Raw genomic sequence first — 17,299 nt, 5'->3', positions numbered from 1 at the left:
GCCGGGACCCTGCACAGACCCCAATCCTAAAGGAGGAGCCCCATCCTTGGGGGTTCTGATGGAGCAGAGCCAGGAACTCCAACCAAGGTCCTGAGGAGGGCGGTGGGCTCGGAGCCCCCAGGACTCTGCAGGTGGGTTCTGTCCCCCCACATCTTTATTTCGAGGTGTCTCTGAGGCAGCAGCCGCTGTGGGGTGGGTGGGTGGCAGGGTGCGTGGGTGGGTGCCACGTGCTGTGCCCACCGCGTGCTCCAGCGCGTGCCCGTGGTGGCGGGTGGCAGATGGAGGGTGGGCTGTGCCACGGCCCCCGCGCCCACCGCGTGCCTCGACCCCTCCTGCAGCCCCTGCTCGCTGCTGCTGCTGCTGCTGCCACGGGGATGTTTCTGTTCCCTCCGTGTGCCAGCCTGGCATGCTCCGTGGGCACAACCGCGATGGGCACCGGGGGTTTCATCCTGAGGGGGTTTCAGTCTCCGTGGGGTGAAGAGCTCGGGGGGATTTTTCAGTGGCAGGATGAGGAGCAACGGCCATAAACACAAACATGAGTTCCACCTCAACGTGAGGATGAGCTGCTTTCCACGGAGGGTGGCAGAGCACTGGGACAGCCCCAGGCGAGGGTGGCGCCTCCCTCTCTGGCCACATTCCAAACGTGCTCCTGTGTCACCTGAGCCAGGTGACCCTGCCCGGGCAGGTGCGATGGACCTGGTGATCTCCAGGAAGGCCCTTCCAACCTGAACTTGTCTCAGAGCTGCCGAGGGCCACCTCGTCCCCTCCCAGTCCCAGATCCCCGGATCAGTGTGGGGATTGTGGGGGGGTCTGAGCCACTCCTTGGGGTCCCATGGGGGACAGAGGCGCGTCACACGGCCGGTGGCGACCGCACAGAGTTTATTGAAACACCTCCAGCACAGCACAGGGATGCTCGGGGAGGGGGAGCCGTTGTTGTAGAGCGTGCAGGGGGGACACAGAGAACGGGGCGCGGGCACCCCGGGGGGGCCGCACGCAAGCGCCATGCTGCCGACGGCTCATGCGGGGGGCGGCGGGTTTGGGGGGGCACGGGGAGGGAGGGGGGCTGCAGATCCGTTCTCCCCTTCCCTGGCTCCTCCGGCTGCCTCCGGGGCCGCGGGGCCGGGGACACGCAGAGCAGAGAGGGACGGGACGTGGGGGCGCGCCCGGGGTCCCCCACGGCCCCATTGTGTCCGAGCACCCCCCGTCCCCGGGAGCAGTTCAAAACCGGGGGGTGCTTCCAATATCTCCCTGAACCCCCTGGAATAGCCGGGGAGCCCCAGTCCCGGCTGGCAGGGCCGGGGCTCCCTGGGAGCTGCGCGAACCCGGGTGGGGGGATGCGGGGGACGCCGGAGGGAGGGGAAGGGGGTCCCGGAGCGGGGCAGAGCGCGGGGCTCACGCCAGCGAGGACGCTGCTGCTCGGCCAGTCCAGGAGATGAAGGCTTCCTCCCTCGGGGCGCGCAGCGGCGCGGGCTCTGCCTCCTCGCCGAAGCAGCGTCCCGGCTCCCCCGAGCCCACCCGTGTCCTCCACCCACCGGCGTCCGTGGGAGAAGCCCCCGCGGGCAGCGCCCGTCGCCCTGCCCGGCCCTGCCCGCCTGGGCCGCCTAACGCCCCACGCTGATGTTGCACGTCTTGCAGCTGGGGTCCTTTTTGGCGTTGGCGGTGGAGAGGCTCATGAGCTGGTGGCCGCTGATCTCCCCCAGCACGCCGAGGCTCAGGTCCACCGGCTCCGTGTAAATGACCTCCAGGATGCTGTCCTGGGCGTGGCGGTACACCAGCTCGCCCTCCTCCACGCAGCACGTCAGGAACTTGTTGGAGGAAATGTCCAGCTGGGGAAGGCGCTCCCGGCAGAAGAGATCCCCCGAGGAGCCCTTGGGCGCCAGGACCAGCACGACGTAGTGGTAGGCGGTGTACATGCAGTAGAAGTCCGCGAAGTAGAGGTTGGTGTTGGGGTTGAAGAGGCGCTGCGCCGGGATTTGGAAGCGGTACCGGCCGTAGGGCGAGTCCTGCGGGGGCTGCCCGGTGTTGAACTCGGTGTTGCAGCTGAAGAAGATGCCGTGCAGCATCCCGCTGGTGGGCGAGCCGTGGCTCCCGCTGTTGTCCTTCAGCGACGGCTTCATCACGTTCCCGCAGTGCATCCTGCCACGAGGACGAGGAGGAGGAGGAGGAGGAGGAGGGACACACAGACAGGCACAGGCAGGGTCAGGGAATGCGCTCTGCGGGCGGGGAGCGTGGGCAATGGGGCTGGGGGTACCTGACGTGCTGGAAATACTCCTTGTGCTGGTTGCGGTAGAAGACGGAGAAGCGCAGCATGCGGCCGGCGATCAGCTCCGCTTTCTCCTGCAGCTGGGCTAGGTGCTCCTTGGCGTAGTCTGGGGACAGGCGCGGGGACATCAGGGCGTCTCCATCCCCCTGCAGCAGCCCATCCCTGCCCGCAGCTCCCCGCACCTCCTGCCTCCCACTCATCAGCTGCCGCTCCAACCGGCCCGGCTTGTGCCAGCTCCCGGCATCGCCCCCGTCCTCCTCCGGGCTCCCAGCTCCCAGCGTTTCCCCCATCCTCTCTCCCGGCTCGTGGCTACCGACACCACCCCCGATCTCCCCCGTGGCTCCCAGCACTGACCCCTCTTTGCTCCCAGCTCCTGTGATCACCCCTGTTCTCCTTCCCAGCTCTTGGAATTGCTCCTGTTCTCCTTCCCAGCTCTTGGGTTCTCCCCTGTTCTCCTTCCCAGCTCTTGGGATCGCTCCTGTCCTCCCTCCCAGCTCCTGCCGTCGCCCCTGTTCTCCCTCCTTGCTCCCAGCACTGACCCCCTTTCCCTCCCAGCTCTTGGGTTCTCCCCTGTTCTCCCTCCCTGCTCTCAGGATCGCCCCTGTTTTCCCTCCCTGCTCCCTGCTCCAGGCATCGTCCCCGTCTTCCCTCTCAGCTCCAGGCATTGCCCTCTTTCCCCTTCGATCTCCCAGCTCCTGGGGTCGCCCCAATTCTCCCTCCCTGCTCCTGGGATCGCTCCCGTTCTCCCTCCCTGCTCCCAGCACTGACCCCTGTTCTCCCTCCCAGCTCCTGGGTCTTCCCTGTTTTCCCTCCCTGCTTCCATCTCCAAGCACCATCTCCATCCTCCCTCTCAGCTCCAGGCATTGCCCTCTTCCCCCTTCCATCAACCCCATCCTTCCTCCTGGCTCCCAATCCTAGATTTTGCCCCTGTCCTCCTCATCCTCGCGGCTCCCAGCACCGCCTCCATCCTCCTCCCAGCTCCAGGCATCAACCCCATCCTCCTTCCCCACCGTCCCCATCCCCGGCCCAGCTCCCGATTCCAGGAGCATCAATCCCGTCCTCCCTCCCTGCTCCCAGCATCGCCCCCGTCCTCCCCGCAGCTCCGGGCTGCTGGCATCGCCCCCATCCTCCCTCCGGCCTCCCGGGGACGCCCCCACGGTCCCCGCTCACCCCCGGTGCAGAACTCCACGGTCTCGCTCCAGCCGGACACCAGGTACTCGCCGTCGCTCTGCTTGACCGCCGTCTGCACGGCCACGCTGTACTCGGTGCGGGGGCTCAGGAACCAGTGGCCCCGCACCGTCATGGGCAGCGGCACCGCCTTGGCCACCAGCTTGGTGGGGACATCCTGCGCCGAGCGGCGAGGGTCAGGCGGGACAGCATCCCCCCGCACCCCCCGGGTACCGCACACCCCGAAATATCCACGGAGACTCCCCCCTAAAATATCCACGGGCAGCTCCCCCTGCTCTGTGCCCACAGCGCTCCCCCAAATATGTCCCCAAACGTGTCCCCGCTGCTGCCGTGGGGACACAGAGTCCCCGAGGTGGTTTCGGGGTCCCCCCGCTGCCGGTGGCATCTCGCGGTGTCAAGAGGCCACGGAGCAGCTCCGCAGTGCAGAGCCGTTTCTGTGGCAACGGCGGATGCTGAAGTCGGGAGATGGAGGGGGAAAAAAAAAATTATCCCACCCCCCCCTCCACCCCTTATTATTGGGGAGGAGAGAGAGAGAAAAAAAAAATAATGTTAAACATTAAATAGCATCACCGTGGCAACGGCGCTGCTAAAAACGGCCCGAATTAGTGACTCGCAGCGCGGGGAGGGGGAGCAGGAGCAGCTCAGCTCCCCCGCGGGGGCTCAGCGGGGTCCGCCACCCCCCGATCCCCGTCCCGGTGCCCTGCGCCAGCGTGTCCCGTGACGGGAATGACCCAAATTCAGCGCTAGAGAGGGCTAAGAGCCGGTTCCTCCCGGCCAAGCCCGTCTCCTCTCCCCGGGCAGGGGGTCCCGCGTCCTCCACCCGGCTCACCCGGTGCTTGAACTTGTTGGAATTCTTGTTCTCCTTCTTGTTGAGGTCGATGAAGTAGTGGGTGACCCTCTCCAGGTCCCCCTTCTCCATGGCCCAGGAGATGCGGAAGGAATCGCAGGTGATGTTGTTGATCTCGATGTTTTTGGGGGTGGACAGCAGCTCCATGGCCGGAGGGGCTGAGCTCCTGCGGGAGGTGGGGGGCACAGCGCGGGGTTCTGGGGGTGCCGAGCCCCCTCTGGCTGCCCACGCCGGCGCTGCCAAGGCTGCCCGCGGCGGAGCAGATGGCAGCGGGGTGGAAGGGCGGCCGGGAGCCAGGAATAGGCAGCGCAGGCAGCAGCAGGCAGCGGGACGCCGCCAACAAGCCCGGTCGGGTGCGGGGGCCCCGGCCGCTCCCCCGGGTGCCGCGGGGCCCCGGCGCGACGCCAGCGGGCGTTTCGGGGTTTGCTCAACACCGGGTGGGGAAAGAAAAACAAGGGGAGAGCCGAGGGAGTTGCTGGGAGAGGGGAGGGTTGGACGCAGGCACTGGAAAAGCTGGATCCGCCTTTGCCCCGGCCCGTGCCTCAGTTTCCCCGCGCCCCCCCCCCCCCCAGGAAGGCGCTCTGGGGGTGGGCGATGCCCACGGAGGGGGGACAAGGAGTCGCATCCACGGCACGGGGGGCTGCAGGCGAGGGTGCCCCCCCCAGCCTTGGGTGCCAAGGTGCCACCGCCCCCTCCGTGTGCCCACGGCCACCCACGCCGCGCGTGTCCCCGTCACTCGGCACCCACGGCCACCCACTGCCACGTGTCCCCCCCCCCATCCCCAATCTGCTCCCCAAATCCGCTGTCACCCCCCGGCAGAGCCCTTGCGAAGGTCACCGCTCCGGGGACACGGTGCCACCTCGCTGCCCCGTCCGTCGCCGTGCCCGGCGGTGGCGCAGGAATTCCGCACCGGGATTGTGCCAGCTGCATCGTGTCACCGTGTCCCCTGAGAGACGCCGTGCCCGCCGTGTCCCCCTGCCCTCCGAGCATCCCCCCGGCCGTGCCACGGAGCCCCAGCGCCGCCGGGGCTCGGTGGGCGCTCCGGTGTGGCCGTGCCGGTGAGGCCCTTACCTGGCCGTGCCGGGGGGCTGCCGGGAGCCGCGGGGGTGCCGGTGCAGCGGCAGGGCAGGACACGGAGCCCCGGTGGGGCTGATCCAAGCCGGGAGGACGGAGGATGCCGGAGGGAGCGAGGTGGTACCCGGCGATGCCGCGTCGCTGCCTGCGGCTGATGCGAATGGGATCCTCCCAGCCAGCTCGGAAATAGCAAACACCCTCCAGAGGAGGGAGAGGAGAGAGAGAGAGAAAAAAAAAAAAAAAAAAAAAAAAAAAAAAAAAAGGGGGGGAAAAATAGATATCCAAGGGGGAGGAAGGAAAAACCTCCCGGTTCTGCCAATGGCATGGAGGGATGCGTGCGGCGTCAGGTGATGGAGGCAGAGTGGGATGTGGGTGCAGATTGGGGGTGGGTGGTGGGCAGGTTCTGACTGTTCCCCCCATTTTTGGGGCAGGGAGGGGGTGTCCCCATTGTCCTGCAAACGGCACAACCGGGACAGTTCCCCTCCCGGCCCCAAAAACGGGATGGAGGATGGAGGAGGGGCGTGGGGATGCTGGTACCCACACAGGACCCCCGCGGAATGGGGGTGCAGAGCCCAAGGGGGGCGGACGGACCGACGGACTTTTTGTTTTGCACGTGATAAACACTCTTCTTGGAGGGACAAAGCTTTTTTCGGGTGGGCGGGTGAGAGAGCACCCCAAAAACCTCATTGCTCCCCAAATTTCTGCGAGGGGGTGCCCACGCATGAACCCCCCTCTGTGTGGGTGCCAGCTGGCTGTGGGGCTGCAGAAGACCCTGAGGGGGGCGGTCGCACTGCAGGAATCCCGTGAGGGTGTTAAATACAGAAAGAGTGACCCCCCCAAAAATGTCCCCCCCAGCGCTGCCCCCGGTGCCCGGTCCGGAGAGCCGGGCACTGCCCGTCACAAAAATGGCGCCACCGCCCTCACATCGGGTTGGGCAATGCCAACCACAAAGATGGCGGCTCATTGCCAAGCCCGCCGTGCCCTCAGCAAAGATGGCGGCGGCAGCGTCGTGCCAGGAAGGGCGCGCCGCGCATGACGCATGCGCAGTGAGGGCGGCGAGCCCGTGGCTGCCCGGGCAGGGTGAGGGGCGGCGTGGCGGGGGAGGGGGGCGGAATTTGGGGGGCTCCGGGGGGTCCTGAGGGGTGCGAGGTGGGGAGTGAGACCCCTGGGGAGCGGGGGGAGAGGGGGCCCTGTTTGGGGGTGTGTGAGGGGTGGGAATGCTGGGGAGAGGGGTGAGAAGGGGAGGAGGGGGGTGAGATCCCTGGGGAGGGGGCGCCGGGGGGTCCTGAGGGGGTGAGGCCCGTGAGGAGGGGGCTGAGATCCTTGGGGAGGGGGAACAAAGGGGTCCTGTTTGGGGTGTGTGGGGGGCTGGGAAAGCTGGGGAAGGGGGGACAAGTTGGGAGTGGGGGGGAGCTGGGAAACCTGGGGAGGGGGGAACGAGGGGGTCCTGGGTGGGGGCAGAGGGAACACAACCCCCTGGGTCACGGGGATCTTGTTTGGGGGTGCAGGGGGGTCGTTACTGGGGTGGGTGTAGGACTGAGTCCTGTTTTGGGGTTCATTTTTGGGGTGGGCGCAGTTCTGAGCCCGTTTGGGGGTTCAGTATTGGGGTGGGTACAGTTCTGAGCCCATTTGGAGTCATTACTGGAGTGGGTGTAGGACTGAGCCCTGTTTTGGGGGCTCATTATTAGGGTGCATGTATTTCTGAGCTCAGTTTGGGGGTTCATTACTGGGGTGGGTGGATTTCTGAGCCCATTTGGGGGTTCATTACTGGGATGGGTGTATTTCCGGGCCCAGTTTGGGGGTTCATCACTGGGATGGGTGTATTTCCGGGCCCAGATTGGGGGTGCAGGGTGTTCATTACTGGGGTGTGTGTATTTCTGACCCCAGTTTGAGGGTTCAGGGGGTTCATTACTGGGGTGGGTGTAGTTCTGAACCCAGTTTGGGTGTTCATTATTAGGGTGGGTGTATTTCCAGGCCCAGTTTGGGGGTTCAGGGCGTTCATTACTGGTGTGTGTGTATTTCCAGGTGCAGTTTGGGGGTGCAGGGCGTTCATTATTGGATGGGTGTATTTCTGAGCTCTGTTTGGGGGTTCATTATTAGGGTGTGTGTATTTCCAGGCGCAGTTTGGGGGTTCAGGGGTTCATCACTGGGGTGTGTGTATTTCCAGGCGCAGTTTGGGGGTTCAGGGGGTTCATTATTGGGGCGTGTGTATTTCCAGGCGCAGTTTGGGGGTTCAGGGTGTTCATTACTGGGGTGGGTGTATTTCTGAGCTGTTTGGGGGTTCATTATTGGGGTGTGTGTATTTCCAGGCACAGTTTGGGGGTTCAGGGGTTCATCACTGGGGTGTGTGTATTTCCAGGCGCAGTTTGGGGGTTCAGGGGTTCCTTATTGGGGCGTGTGTATTTCCAGGCGCAGTTTGGGGGTTCAGGGGGTTCATTATTGGGGTGTGTGTATTTCCAGGCGCAGTCCGGGGCCCCACCTCCCCCTGAGCGTGCCCCCTGCCCGCAGCATGGCCGAGGGGGGCTCTGGCAGCTCGGGCTCCCCGGGCAGCCTCCGGCCGGGGGGGCCCCGGGGGGTGCTGGGCAGGCGCCCCCCCGCGCCCCCCCTCAGCCCGGGCCGCCTGCCCTCCATCCGCTCCCGGGACCTCACCCTGGGCGGCGTCAAAAAGGTGAGAGAGAGACCCCCTCCCCAAATTGGGGGCACCCGGCGTCCGATCGCGTGAGCCCCATGGCAGGAGGGACGAGGAGGGGGGTTTAATTGATATTAGAAGGGCAATTAATTTAATTATATTAATTTAATTATTTAATTAATAATTTAATTAATTTTATTATTTGATTAATTCAATTGTTTGATTATATTAATAATATAATATAATATAGTATTGTATAATATAATATAATATAGTATCGTATAATATAATATAATATAATATAATATAATATAATATAATATAATATAATATAATATAATATAATATAATATAATATAATATAATATAATATAGTAAAATGCAATGTAATATAAATATGTCATATTAATTATATTATTTTATGCTATATTTGTTATTAATATAATATACTATTGTATTATATAATAGTATATTATGGCATATTATAGTATATTATATCACGCTATATTTATTATTTATATTATTATATTATATTATATTATATTATATTACATTACATTATGTTATAATCATATTATGTTATTATATTATGCAATATTATATTATGTTATGTTCTATTATATTAATTATAGTACAGTATATTATTTTTTAGTATATTATAGTATATTATAGTATATTTTAGTATATTATATCTTGCTATATTTATTATGAATATAACTTACTATATTACTATAATCTACTATTATATTATATTATATTATATTATATTATATTATATTATATTATATTATATTACATTACATTACATTACATTACATTACATTACATTATATTACATTATATTATATTATATTATATCATGCTATATTTACTATTACTATAATATACTATAATATCATATTATATTACATTAAAGTGTATTATAGTATATCATTCTATATTTATTATTTATATTCCATTATTGCATTATATTAAATTATATTATAGTATATTATTATATTATGCTATATTATATTATATTATGCTATATATTACGTTATGTTATATTAATTATATTATAGTATATTATTTTATAGTATATTATAGCATTTATAGTATAATAATATATATAATATATATTATATATAATATAGAAATATACTCTGTATAAATAATATATACTATAACATGCTATAATATGATATGATATGATATACTATAATATACTATTATATACTATTAAATACTATACTATACTATTATATTATATACTATTATATACTATTATATTATATTATATTACATTACATTACATTACATTACATTACATTACATTACATTACATTACATTACATTACATTACATTACATTACATTACATTACATTACATTACATTACATTACATTATATTATATTATATTATATTATATTATATTATATTATATTATATTATATTATATTATATTATCTGGATTTGCTAAGTATTGAACTCTGCACACACTGCACAGAATCTCGACTTTTAGCTCACAGTCCCACCTCACACACACACCTGGCCCTGATAGGCCAAGGAAATAAAACCCCATCACTTTGGGTAAACACTTTTTATACTGCATTTTACTTTTGCACAGCAAATGAGATAAGAATTGTTTTTCCTTTCTCTGAGGTTCAGGGAATGTGAAGCCCAGAAATATTCTTGGCAAGAACTGTGCCTTGCTTTTCTGTGTGAGGAGAAGTGTGGTGACACATTTCACATCTCACCCAGTGTCCCCAGCGAGGCTCTGGGGTGGCTGTGACAGCCTGGGGGGGGGGGTTGGGGATGATTTTTTCTCTCTGTTTTTTTCCCCCCACAGAAAACTTTCACCCCCAACATCATCAGCAGGAAGATCAAGGAGGAGTGAGTGGTGGATCTGGGTGACATGGGGGGCACGGGGCTGGTTTGGGGTCTGGAGCATCTCTGAGGTGGGGCTGGTCGGTCTGGAGAAGGGAGGAGTGAGAGGGATCCCATTGATCCATGGAAATATCCCAAATACCCTTGGGAATTCTCAGATATCCAAACATCCATATAAATGTCTAAGGTACCATGGAAATATCCATATAAATGTCCCAAATATTCATATAAATATCCCAAATATTCATATACATCTCTCAGATATCCATGGAAATATCTGTTGTCCATGGAAATATCCCAGTTATCCATGGAAATGTCTGGGATATCCATGGAAATAGCCCAAATATCCATAGAAATATCCCAGATATCCATATAAATATCCCAAGTATTCATATAAATATCCCAGATACCCATGGAAATATCCCAGTTATCCATGGAAATATCCCAGTTATCCATGGAAATATCCCAAATATTCACATAAATATCCCAGATTCCCATGGAAATATCCATATAAATATCCCAAATATTCACATAAATATCCCAGATTCCCATGGAAATATCCCAGATTCCCATGGAAATATCCATATAAATATCCCAAATATTCACATAAATATCCCAGATTCCCATGGAAATATCCCAGTTATCCATGGAAATATCTGGGATATCCATGGAAATAGCCCAAATATTCATAGGAATATCCCAAATATCCATGGAAATATCACAAATATCCATATAAATATCCTAAATGCCCATGGGAATTCTCAGATATCCATGGACATATCCCAGTTATCCATGGAAATGTCTGAGATATCCATGGAAATATCCCAGATATCCATATAAATATCTCAAATATTCACATAAATATCCCAGATACCCATGGAAATATCCCAGTTATCCATGGAAATATCTGGGATATCCATGGAAATAGCCCAAATATCCATATAAATATCCCAGATATCCATGGAAGTAGCCTGAATGCCCATGGAAGTTCTCAGATATCTCTATAAATATCCCAACTATCCATGGAAATATCTCAGCAATCCATATGAATTTGCCAAATATCCATGGAAATGTCCGAAATATCCATATAAATACCCCAAATATCCATATAAATATCCCAAATATCCATATAAATATCCCAAATATTCACATAAATATCCCAGTTATCCATGGAAATATCCCAGCTATCCATGGAAATGTCTGAGATATCCATGGAAATAGCCCAAATATCCATATAAATATCCCAGATATCCATGGAAATATCCCAGATATCCATGGAAATGTCTGAGATATCCATGGAAATAGCCCAAATATCCATATAAATATCCCAGATATCCATGGAAATATCCCAGATATCCATGGAAATATCTCAGCAATCCATATGAATTTGCCAAATATCCACGGAATTGTCTGAAATATCCATATAAATACCCCAAATATCCATATAAATATCCCAAATATCCAAATAAATATCCCAAATATCCATATAAATATCTCAAATATCCATGGAAATTCTCAGATATCCATATAAACATCCACGCCAATATCCCAAACACCCCCACCAATATCTCTGGGTGATGCGCAGAGATCTCTTCCTCAAACCCCATGTCCTAGCAGGGTCAGGGCTGATGTGGGGGTGCTGTGGGGCTGATGTGGGGCTGCTGTGGGGCTGATGTGGGGGTGCTGTGCCCCCTCTGCCCCCAGGCCCCGGGAGGATGTGGCGGTGAAGAAGGAGAAGAAGGAGCGGGAGCGGCAGCGGGACGGGCACGGCCGGGGCCGCAACCGGCCCGAGGTCATCCAGTCCCACTCCATCTTCGAGCAGGGCCCCGCTGAGATGATGAAGAAGAAAGGTGAGGGGAGCTCTCCTCTGGGGGGTTTTGGGGGGGGGTCACACCTTTGGGGTGACCCTGGGCTGCTCCTGTGTCCCCAGCAGGCTCCTGGGACAGGAGCGTGGACGTGTCCGACTTCGGCCCTTCCCACATCATCAACATCAAGAAGGAGAAGAGGGAGACGGACGAGGAGACCAAGCAGATCCTGAGGATGCTGCAGAAGGATGATGTCAGTGGGCATGGAAGGGGTGGCTTTGGTGCCACTGGGGGGTGCTGAGTGTCCTTTGTGCCACCTGGGGGTGCTGAGTGTCCTCTGTGCCACTGGGGTGATGCTGAGTGTCCCTTGTGCCACTGAGGCAGTGCTGAGTGTCCCTTGTGCCACCTGGGGGTGCTGAGTGTCCCTTGTGTCCCTGCAGTGATCCTGAGTGTCCCCTGTGCCACCGGGGCAGTGCTGAGTGTCCCCTGTGCCACTGGGGTGATGCGGAGTGTCCCCTGTGTCACCCAGGCAGTGCTGAGTGTCCCTTGTGTCACCAGGGCAGGGCTGAGTGTCCCCTGTGCCACTGGGGCAGTGCTGAGTGTCACCAGGGTGATCCTGAGTGTCCTCTGTGCCACTGGGGCAGTGCTGAGTGTCCCCTGTGCCACCATGACAGTGCTGAGTGTCCCCTGTGCCCCTGGGGTGATCCTGAGTGTCCCCTGTGCCCCTGGGCAGTGCTGATGTCCCCTGTGTCCCTGCAGTGGTGCTGAATGTCCTCTGTGCCAATGGGGGGATCCTGAGTGTCCCTTGTGCCAACATGGCAGTGCTGAGTGTCCCCTGTGCCACCATGGCAGTGCTGATGTCCCCTGGCTGTCCCCACAGTTCCTGGATGACCCGGGGCTGAAGAACGACATCCGGAACAAGCCGGTGCAGCTGCCCCTGGCACACTCGGGGTGGCTCTTCAAGGAGGAGGTGGCAGAGCAGGAGGACACACAGCCATGGCTGCCTGCAGCCAAGGAGGAGAAGATGGAGCTGGACCCACCAGCAGTGAAAGGTGGGGCTGGGCTGGGTTGGGTTGGGCTGGGTTGGGTTGGGTTGGGTTGGGCTGGGCTGGGTTGGGCTGGGTTGGGCTGGGCTGGGCTGGGTTGGGCTGGGTTGGGTTGGGTTGGGTTGGGTTGGGCTGGGTTGGGTTGGGCTGGGTTGGGCTGGGTTGGGTTGGGCTGGGTTGGGTTGGGCTGGGTTGGGTTGGGCTGGGTTGGGCTGGGTTGGGTTGGGCTGGGTTGGGTTGGGCTGGGTTGGGCTGGGTTGGGTTGGGCTGGGTTGGGCTGGGTTGGGTTGGGTTGGGTTGGGTTGGGCTGGGCTGGGTTGGGTTGGGTTGGGCTGGGCTGGGCTGGGTTGGGCTGGGCTGGGCTGGGCTGGGTTGGGTTGGGTTGGGTTGGGTTGGGTTGGGCTGGGTTGGGTTGGGCTGGGTTGGGCTGGGTTGGGTTGGGCTGGGTTGGGCTGGGTTGGGTTGGGTTGGGTTGGGCTGGGTTGGGCTGGGTTGGGTTGGGTTGGGTTGGGCTGGGTTGGGCTGGGCTGGGCTGGGCTGGGCTGGGTTGGGCTGGGTTGGGTTGGGTTGGGTTGGGTTGGGTTGGGTTGGGTTGGGTTGGGTTGGGTTGGGTTGGGTTTGGTTGGGATGGGCTGGGTTGGGCTGGGTTGGGCTGGGTTGGGCTGGGTTGGGTTGGGATGGGTTGGGCTGGGCTGGGTTGGGCTGGGCTGGGTTGGGTTGGGTTGGGCTGGGTTGGGCTGGGTTGGGCTGGGTTGGGCTGGGCTGGGTTGGGTTGGGTTGGGCTGGGCTGGGTTGGGTTGGGCTGGGTTGGGCTGGGCTGGGTTGGGTTGGGCTGGGTTGGGCTGGGTTGGGTTGGGCTGGGCTGGGTTGGGTTGGGTTGGGCTGGGTTGGGCTGGGTTGGGCTGGGCTGGGCTGGGTTGGGTTGGGCTGGGCTGGGTTGGGCTGGGTTGGGCTGGGCTGGGTTGGGTTGGGTTGGGCTGGGCTGGGTTGGGCTGGGTTGGGTTGGGTTGGGTTTGGCTGGGTTGGGTTGGGTTGGGCTGGGCTGGGCAGGGCAGGGCAGGGCTGGGCTGGGCTGGGCTGGGTTTGGCTGAGCAGGGGACACAGCAGGGACAATCTGGGGGCATCCCCTGTTCCCCGTGCCCCCTCTGCAGTGAAGGAAGAGCCCTGTGAGGAGGATCCCAAGCCAGCCCAGCCCAAGGGCCCCCCCGGGTTCCCACGGGATGTGTCAGCAGCAGAGCTGCTGCAGAGGCTGAGCCTGGCCCAGGAGGAGGAGCTGCTGTTCCTGCAGCTCCCTGACACCCTGCCAGGGCAGCCCCCCAGCCACGACTCCAAACCCAGCAAGGCTGAGCTGCACAGCGAGGACGGGCAGGTGCTGCTGGTGAAGCAGGAGAAGAGCCAGGTAGGGGCGTGGTGGGGGTGTCCCCTCATCCTCATCCCCTTCTGTGGTGTCCCTCCAAGCCCATGAGGATGTGCCCCCATCCCATTGTGTCCTTCCCACCCCTTCCTGTGATGTCCCTCCATCCCTTGGTGTCACTGTCCTCCCATCCCGTGGTGGCCTTTCTGCTAGATCCCATGATGTCATCTTCCCCAGTCCCCCGGTGGCCTCCCTGCTATCCCATGATGTTCCCCCCATCCTGTGGTGTCCTTTCTCCTCCAATCCTCTGCTGTCCCCTTATCCCATGGTGCTGTCCCCCCCAGTCCCGTGGGGTGATACCAATCTCACGAGATGATCCCAGTCCCATACTGTGATCCCAGTCCCAAGGGCTGATCCCAGTCCCAGGGGGGTTATTCCAGTCCCAGGGGCTGATCCCAGTCCCAAGGGCTGATCCCAGTTCCAGTGGGCTGATCCCAGTCCCAAGGGCTGATCCCAGTCCCAGTGGGGTTATCCCAGTCCCAGTGGCTGATCCCAGTCCCAGTGGGGTTATCCCAGTCCCAGTGGGGTTATCCCAGTCCCAGGGGCTGATCCCAGTCGCAGTGGGCTGATCCCATTCCCAAGGGCTGATCCCAGTCCTAGGGGGGCTGATCCCAGTCCCAGGGGGGTTATCCCATTCCCAAGGGCTGATCCCAGTCCCAGGGGCTGATCCCATTCCCAGTGGGGCTGATCCCAGTCCCAGGGGCTGATCCCATTCCCAAGGGCTGATCCCAGTCCCAGTGGGGTTATCCCAGTCCCAGGGTGGCTGATCCCATTCCCAGTGGGGTTATCCCATTCCCAGGGTCTGATCCCATTCCCAAGGGCTGATCCCATTCCCAAGGGCTGATCCCAGTCCCAGGGTGGCTGATCCCATTCCCAAGGGCTGATCCCATTCCCAAGGGCTGATCCCATTCCCAAGGGCTGATCCCAGTCCCAGTGGGATGATCCCAGTCCCAGGGGGGTTATCCCATTCCCAAGGGCTGATCCCAGTCCCAGGGGCTGATCCCATTCCCAAGGCCTGATCCCATTCCCAAGGGCTGATCCCATTCCCAAGGGCTGATCCCAGTCCCAGGGGCTGATCCCAGTCCCAGTGGGGTTATCCCAGTCCCAAGGCCTGATCTCAATCCCAGTGGGGTTTATCCCATTCCCAAGGGCTGATCCCAGTCCCAGTGGGGTTATCCCAGTCCCAGGGGCTGATCCCAGTCCCAGTGGGGTTATCACATTCCCAAGGGCTGATCCCAGTCCCAGGGGATGATCCCATTCCCAAGGGCTGATCCCATTCCCAAGGGCTGATCCCATTCCCAAGGGCTGATGCCAGTCCCAGGGTGGCTGATCCCATTCCCAGTGGGGTTATCCCAGTCCCAGTGGGGTTATCCCAGTCCCAGTGGGGTTATCCCAGTCCCAGGGGCTGATCCCATTCCCAGTGGGGCTGATCCCAGTCCCAGGGGCTGATCCCATTCCCAAGGGCTGATCCCAGTCCCAGTGGGGTTATCCCAGTCCCAGGGTGGCTGATCCCATTCCCAGTGGGGTTATCCCATTCCCAGGGTCTGATCCCATTCCCAAGGGCTGATCCCATTCCCAAGGGCTGATCCCAGTCCCAGGGTGGCTGATCCCATTCCCAAGGGCTGATCCCATTCCCAAGGGCTGATCCCATTCCCAAGGGCTGATCCCAGTCCCAGTGGGATGATCCCAGTCCCAGGGGGGTTATCCCATTCCCAAGGGCTGATCCCAGTCCCAGGGGCTGATCCCATTCCCAAGGCCTGATCCCATTCCCAAGGGCTGATCCCATTCCCAAGGGCTGATCCCAGTCCCAGGGGCTGATCCCAGTCCCAGTGGGGTTATCCCAGTCCCAAGGCCTGATCTCAATCCCAGTGGGGTTTATCCCATTCCCAAGGGCTGATCCCAGTCCCAGTGGGGTTATCCCAGTCCCAGGGGCTGATCCCAGTCCCAGTGGGGTTATCACATTCCCAAGGGCTGATCCCAGTCCCAGGGGATGATCCCATTCCCAAGGGCTGATCCCATTCCCAAGGGCTGATCCCATTCCCAAGGGCTGATGCCAGTCCCAGGGTGGCTGATCCCATTCCCAGTGGGGTTATCCCAGTCCCAGTGGGGTTATCCCAGTCCCAGTGGGGTTATCCCAGTCCCAGTGGGGTTATCCCAGTCCCAGGGGCTGATCCCAGTCCCGCTGTGCCCTGCAGGAGGCCAAGCAGGCAGAGAACATCTGCACCCTGGCCGACCTCCCCGAGGGCCAGGTGGGGAAGCTGCTCATCCGAAAGTCAGGCAAAGTGCAGCTGGTGCTGGGCAAGGTCACCCTGGACGTGACCATGGGCACCCCCTGCTCCTTCCTACAGGTATGGAGGGGACACTGGCACCCAATCTGGGGGGTTTCACCCCAAAACAACCCCAACTGGGGGGCCATGCTAACAGTGGGGAAGAGCCCTGCTGATCTCCTCCGGGAGCAGTGGGATCTTGGCCCTGCTGACAGTGGGGAGGGGTCCTGCTGGTCCCCTCGGGGGGTCTCCCAGGGGTTGCTGTGGCTCAGGGCTGTTTGTGTCCCCTGGAACAGGAGCTGGTGTCCGTGGGCATCGGGGACAACCGCACGGGTGAGATGATGGTGCTGGGCCACGTCAGGCACAAGCTCGTCTGCTCCCCGGACTTTGAGGCTCTCCTGGAGCACAGGCACCGATAGCCCAGGGGGTCCCAGCCCCCCCAGATCCCAGGATGGACCTTCAGCCCCTCCAGATGTGCCTTTGGGACGTGGGCAGGGGGCTGGGATTGCAATCCCATGCTGTGATCCTGAGGGATCCAGAGCCAGCTCCCAGCTGCTGTCCGGCCGTGTCCCCCACACCAGCGGCTGCCCCCGGTGCCAAACGGGGATCTTGGGGTGTGTGGGGGCTCTGGGGTGTCCCCCAGCTCTGTGGACACGCTGGTGGGAGCAGGACACACGTCCTGGGGGAAAAACCTGGAATAAAAGCTCTGTTCCCCCTGTGTCAGTCATGCTTCTGTCACCTCTGCTGGGCCCTGCAAGGCCTTGGGGTGTGGCTGCAGCAGGTGGGGGGCACTGGGTGACCCCCACCCTGTCCTGGGGGGTGACAGGGCTGTCATTGGGCAGCCAAAGCTCCCTGGGTGCCACCAGCCTCTGGGCAGGGAGCAGGGATGGGGGAACTTT

General features: G+C 57.8%; 3 protein-coding genes across 4 annotated transcripts; 1 reads left to right on the top strand and 2 right to left on the bottom strand.

Annotated features, from left to right (window-relative positions):
- Positions 1-862: 862 nt before the first annotated feature.
- PHYHIP (phytanoyl-CoA 2-hydroxylase interacting protein) lies at positions 863-5,601 on the bottom strand. The gene is made up of 5 exons (XM_063175249.1): positions 5,370-5,601; positions 4,281-4,464; positions 3,434-3,608; positions 2,252-2,369; positions 863-2,136 (listed from the first exon to the last, which is right to left on the bottom strand). The coding sequence occupies exons 2-5, from the start codon at positions 4,443-4,445 to the stop codon at positions 1,602-1,604; spliced, it is 993 nt and encodes a 330-aa protein (XP_063031319.1). The 5' UTR covers positions 4,446-4,464; positions 5,370-5,601; the 3' UTR covers positions 863-1,601.
- Positions 5,031-7,883, bottom strand: LOC134428414 (putative uncharacterized protein encoded by LINC00482). Its single transcript, XM_063175132.1, has 3 exons — positions 7,852-7,883; positions 6,354-6,507; positions 5,031-5,570 (listed from the first exon to the last, which is right to left on the bottom strand). The coding sequence occupies exons 1-3, from the start codon at positions 7,881-7,883 to the stop codon at positions 5,031-5,033; spliced, it is 726 nt and encodes a 241-aa protein (XP_063031202.1).
- POLR3D (RNA polymerase III subunit D) lies at positions 7,867-17,123 on the top strand. 2 transcript variants are annotated; one of them, XM_063175257.1, is made up of 8 exons: positions 7,867-8,040; positions 9,831-9,874; positions 11,573-11,718; positions 11,802-11,926; positions 12,554-12,725; positions 13,871-14,118; positions 16,329-16,481; positions 16,697-17,123. In XM_063175257.1, exons 1-8 carry the CDS (start codon positions 7,882-7,884, stop codon positions 16,817-16,819), a joined length of 1,170 nt encoding a protein of 389 aa, XP_063031327.1. In that variant the 5' UTR covers positions 7,867-7,881; the 3' UTR covers positions 16,820-17,123. The 2 variants fall into 2 exon arrangements, with proteins under 2 accessions (XP_063031327.1, XP_063031326.1); XM_063175256.1 differs by having other exon boundaries at positions 11,799-11,926.
- The last annotated feature ends 176 nt before the right edge of the window (positions 17,124-17,299 follow it).

This window comes from Melospiza melodia, chromosome 23 (assembly GCF_035770615.1).
Source record: "Melospiza melodia melodia isolate bMelMel2 chromosome 23, bMelMel2.pri, whole genome shotgun sequence".
Lineage (NCBI taxonomy): Eukaryota > Metazoa > Chordata > Aves > Passeriformes > Passerellidae > Melospiza > Melospiza melodia.
This window is presented reverse-complemented; position numbering and strand designations above follow the sequence as displayed.